General features: G+C 45.0%; 1 protein-coding gene across 2 annotated transcripts; it reads right to left on the reverse strand.

The window, feature by feature from the left end:
- Nucleotides 1–295: 295 nt before the first annotated feature.
- On the reverse strand, nt 296–4,939 carry CHRAC1 (chromatin accessibility complex subunit 1). 2 transcript variants are annotated; one of them, XM_073330050.1, is made up of 3 exons: nt 4,707–4,939; nt 2,599–2,725; nt 296–1,374 (listed from the first exon to the last, which is right to left on the reverse strand). In XM_073330050.1, exons 1-3 carry the CDS (start codon nt 4,893–4,895, stop codon nt 1,235–1,237), a joined length of 456 nt encoding a protein of 151 aa, XP_073186151.1. In that variant the 5' UTR covers nt 4,896–4,939; the 3' UTR covers nt 296–1,234. The 2 variants fall into 2 exon arrangements, with proteins under 2 accessions (XP_073186151.1, XP_073186152.1); XM_073330051.1 differs by having other exon boundaries at nt 4,749–4,936.
- Between the last annotated feature and the right edge of the window lie 291 nt (nt 4,940–5,230).

Below are 5,230 nucleotides of genomic sequence, written 5' to 3' on the forward strand. Positions count from 1 at the left end.
AGTAGCCTTCCAGTCTCTCAGATATATGTTACAGCTAATGTTCATGCAGAGACATGGTGACTAACACAGGCTCAATTTCCCCTGAACATACTAAAGTCAGCCCCCAGGGCAAATTGGGATTAGGGATCTGTCACATTTCTAGTGGGTGGCAGATCACCGCTCATCCCCTATTTACTAGCTAGGATGATCCACACTTATAAATATATAGTGGGCACATCTGACCCAACAATACAGTAACCCTGTACAAAGCATAAGTTAAAAGCCTTTATAAAAAGAATGCTGTCAAGGGTCTGCATTAATTTCCACATTTTAAAAAGTTTATTGTAAAAAATGTTTAAAAAATACACAGGACATTTTCCATTTTTATAGTAGTAAAAATATGCCAGCTCTACCACTCAAATGGTAAAACTGTTCATTTTCTTGCCATAGAGCAATCTATATTTAATAAACTTCAAACAACAAGTGTCGATAGGTAGAGTACTATAGACAAACTACAAACGTAGAATCCTCTGGGTGAAAAAAAAAAATCTAGATATACATATTTACATCATGAGCTAACGCTTCTACTTCTTAACACCAATGCAGCTGCAGAGCACCACCAGGGATTGCAAAAGGTCTATCCCTGTATCCAGATTCCTTGCAGACTTGGTTATTTAGACTGTATTACAACAGTAGCCACATTATAGTTTTTGTGGCGTTGGTCCATGGGTATCGCTCCAACAGAATGCTAGAAAACAGGTGGAGATTCTGTCTCAGGTGCTTGGTTCATTGGCTGCCACAGAGTAAGAACTGTATATAAAGTATGCACCACAGCCCTACTGGTTAAGCAGAAGCATTAGCTACAAGAGGAGTCCCATCTAGCCAGATGGAGCCAGGGCCTTTGGAATTGATGCTGAAAGTTGCCTACAAGCCTGCTTCTATTTGGATAATGATTGTCTGAAGATATTTTAAAATATTTTGAGCCAATTCTGTCTCAAGATCTGCATGTATAGTTCCCCTGGCTTTCCATTTCCAAGGGCAGAATTCCTTCCTTCAAGCAGGCTAATATTCAGTTGTTTCAATTTAAAGTAAACAAGATAGCAATTCTCAGACAGATGGGAATACAGCTGCTGTATTCCCAAGTTACAACCCCTTTCCCCCTCCCCGCAAAAAACTCAGTGTGGGTTAGCTTGGAAAAAATCAGGGGGCCAATTCAATACATTATACTGCAGGAAAGACTAGCTATTTGACACCCTTAAGATTCAGCATCTTCCTCCTCACTCTCTTCCTCTTGGTCGTCATCGTCATCATCCTCCTCCTCCACCTCTCCATCCCTCTTCTCTCTTTCAAGCATTTTCAGGTATTTGCTAGCGAGGATCTTCTTTGGTAAGATATCTGAAAGGCACAATTCCTTCTTTTGTAATCATTTTTGACAGTTACAAAAGAGATTTAGAATAATTTATTACTGTACCATCAAGATCATAGCAACTAACAGCCTCACAGTCTATGGGCTGCAATTTTTTAGGCTATGGAATAGTCAGGTTATTCTAATCTAACTGGTATCCATGGAATAGGAATGTAGCCATTGTGATATTAGAGAGATTGTCAGATTAAGGGTATTAGTAATCCATGAGGGAATTTAAGTGATTATGCCGATATAATCATTTCTTAGTAATCCATGAGGGAATTTAAGTGATTATGCCGATATAATAATTTCTTAAGTCTTACTCACTTATGCTGCTTTGCTTTTTACTTACACTGATCAAGTACATCTTAAGTGTATTACTTAATTATATCTACTCTATTTATACTCCTTAGAAGCTATTTCCCTCTACTCAGTGTAGGCTGCCTGTTCAGGGTAATGCTATCACGATGAGTCCAAGAACAGTAAGGAAATATTGCTAAAAGGTGCCACAAGTGGGGCTGATGCGCTAGTTAAATATTAACAAGGAGATCTCACTCCTTAGACCAAAGAATTTATTTGAAGAGGGGCAAGCATTATTCTAAATGCCCAATCAATGTACAGGATTTAAGACAACAGGGATTGTGGCATAAACCAATGTCTGAAAGGACATTTGTAAATTTAAAAATCAATAGAGAGTTCTGGGCACATATGATGTTTCATAAAATCCTTCTTCTGCTTCCCCAAACACTATAAAGATTTAAGGGAGTGTTGTCTATTGGTTAAAGCAGAAGATGGGAGTCACTTACCTCCCTGATTTTATTCCTAGATCTTAAAAACTGACTTTAAAGTTACTTTAATCAATCTGAACCTGAGCTTTCCCATTTTTTAAATTAGGGACACTATCCACCACCCAGGGATACTATTAAAAGGCGTTGGAAAGAAGTAGCTTGAAGTTATTGGAATGTCAAGTATGACTTACAATAATTGGAGGTGCAATTATTTTGTCCCATGACTTTGTGTACTTTGCATCAATAAAAAAAGCAGCTCATTCATTCACACAGAATGCTTGTCAATTATTTGGACCATGAGTAAATTAAATGCAACAGAGGTTAACAGCCAAAAAGAGAATTTAATAATAATAGTGACTGCTACAGTAAGAGCTGCATCTTATTTTCCAGTTGCCCATATCGATTTGCCACAACTGCTATACCTACCAGCAAGGAACTGAAACGTTTCAGATTCCTCCGCTGTATGGGATAAGTCACTGTAGGTTAGGGCTCTCTTCTCTTTTCCACGGCCATGTTTGTAGGAGTAAGTGGCTAAATACTGGACAAAGAGCTCCTATAAAAAACAACCGACAAAAAGAAATCTGTCAAATTAATTCCTGTGTACACAGCTGACTGCAATGCTTCTTCAAGCCCTTGTTTAGGGCCCAGTCCTGCCATTAACTGCATGCAGCCACTGCCCTGCACCTACACAGAGTCCCACCAATTTCGATATGGCTCTGTGAGAGCAGATGATGTGTACCTCTGTGAGTAGCCAACTGCAAAACTGGGGTCTTAGACTAACCCTTAATTTGTGCCACTATCAAGTTAACCACTGCAGCAGGCTTTATGGGAACAGAAGACAGCAAGAAATTATTTCTGCAGGTATGTGATTAAATACTGCAAAAATAGCTTGCTGCTTTCTGCTACTTATGATAAATTTCAGAGTAGCAGCCATGTTAGTCTGTATTCACAAAAAGAAAAGGAGTACTTGTGGCACCTTAAAGACTAACCAATTTATTTGAGCATAAGCTTTCGTGAGCTACAGCTCACTTCATTGGATGCATACTGTGGAAAGTGTAGAAGATCTTTTTATACACACAAAGCATGAAAAAATACCTCCCCCGACCCCACTCTCCTGCTGGTAATGTCTTATCTAAAGTGACCACTCTCCTTACAATGTGTATGATAATCAAGTTGGGCCATTTCCAGCACAAATCCAGGTTCCACCCCCCCCCCCCACAAACCCACTCTCCTGCTGGTAATAGCCGTCACCTTCAGCCCCCAACTAAAACCCCTCCAACGCATTATGAAGGATCTACAACCTATCCTGAAAGATGACCCAACACTCTCACAAATCTTGGAGACAGGCCAGTCCTTGCCTACAGACAGCCCCCCCAACCAGAAGCAAATACTCACCAGCAACCACATACCACACAACAGAACCACTAACCCAGGAACCTATCCTTGCAACAAAGCCCATTGCCAACTGTGCCCACATATCTATTCAGGGGACACCATCACAGGGCCTAACAACATCAGCCACACTATCAGAGGCTCGTTCACCTGCACATCCACCAATGTGATATATGCCATCATGTGCCAGCAATGCCCCTCTGCCATTTACATTGGTTGAACTGGACAGTCTCTACGTAAAAGAATAAATGGACACAAATCAGATGTCAAGAATTATAACATTCATAAACCAGTCGGAGAACACTTCAATCTCTCTGGTCACGCAATCACAGACATGAAAGTTGCGATATTACAACAAAAAAACTTCAAATCCAGACTCCAGCGAGAGACTGCTGAATTGGAATTCATTTGCAAATTGGATACAACTAACTTAGGCTTGAATAGAGACTGGGAGTGGCTAAGTCATTATGCAAGGTAGCCTATTTCCCCTTGTTTTCCAGCCCCCCCAGACGTTCTTGTTAAACCCTGGATTTGTGCTGGAAATGGCCCACCTTGATTATCATACACATTGTAAGGAGAGTGGTCACTTTAGATAAGCTATTACCAGCAGGAGAGTGGGGTGGGGGGAGGTATTTCTTCATGCTTTGTGTGTATAAAAAGATCTTCTACACTTTCCACAGTATGTATCCGATGATGTGAGCTGTAGCTCACGAAAGCTCATGCTCAAATAAATTGGTTAGTCTCTAAGGCGCCACAAGTCCTCCTTTTCTTTTTGCGTGTTTAATGGAAGCAGGCCAGGGGATGGCAGAGGCCCCCCCTAACAGGCGGATTTTTGCCACGTGACAGGCTGCAACATACCAAAAAAAAAAAAAAAAAGACCCACAGCCTGAAGAGTCAGACCAAGTCACCTTTCTTTGGAGAACCGGTGTGAACTACTTCCTTCACGCCCTCCTCCTGCCCCCACCCTCCAGGGGCTGGCAAGCGGGCGAGGGCAGCTGCTTCCAAAGCCTTGTCTAAAGCAGGGTAGCCCCCCCCGCCCCGTGGCTCGGCTCAGGCCCCTGGCGTCCCGGCCACAGCCCCAGCCCCACGGGGCGGGGAGCCGCTCGGCCCTGGGCTGCTTCCCCCCCCCCCACGCCCCGCACCAGGCGCCGGGGCAGGGACGGCGGGAGGCCCGGGCCGGGTACCGTGGCCTTGGCGGTGAGGAACAGCGCGTCCTGGTTGATGCTGGAGACCTCCGGCGAGCTCTTCATGATCACCCGGATCCGGGAGAGGGGCAGCGACACCAGACGGTTCTCGCAGCCGCCACCGCTCAGCCGCGCCGCCGCCGCCATTTTCCTACGCCGCCAGCCGCCGCTCCAAGCCCTGGCATCAAACCCGTCGTTAAAAGGCGCCCGGCCGGGGAGCAGAGCCCTTTGGGAGTGGTAGTTTTCTGCCGCAAGGCAGCTCGGGCACGCTGGGAGGAGGGCAGGCGGAGGACTACAACTCCCATGATGCTCCTCTCCTCAGCTCGCCTCGCCCACCCTGCTCTCCTTGCGGCCGGGTGACAGAGGGCGGGCTACGACTCCCGTCATGCATCTGCCCACCTCTGTCGCCCGGCGCCTGGCGGAGGCCCCGCCCGTAGCGAGCCCACAGCGTGCTTTGAGTGCGCGCTAGTGGCAGGTGGCAG

The sequence above is a fragment of the Lepidochelys kempii genome, chromosome 2 (genome assembly GCF_965140265.1).
Source record: "Lepidochelys kempii isolate rLepKem1 chromosome 2, rLepKem1.hap2, whole genome shotgun sequence".
Classification (NCBI taxonomy): Eukaryota; Metazoa; Chordata; order Testudines; family Cheloniidae; genus Lepidochelys; species Lepidochelys kempii.

Coding starts and splice junctions, on each gene's coding strand:
- CHRAC1 (XM_073330050.1), bottom strand. CDS start 4,895: ATGGCGGCGGCGGCGCGGCTGAGCGGTGGCGGCTGCGAGAACCGTCTG. Junction 2,726..4,706: donor CGTCCCTGCCCCGGCGCCTG/GTGCGGGGCGTG, acceptor TGTTTTTTATAG/GAGCTCTTTGTCCAGTATTT. Junction 1,375..2,598: donor AACGTTTCAGTTCCTTGCTG/GTAGGTATAGCA, acceptor TGTGCCTTTCAG/ATATCTTACCAAAGAAGATC.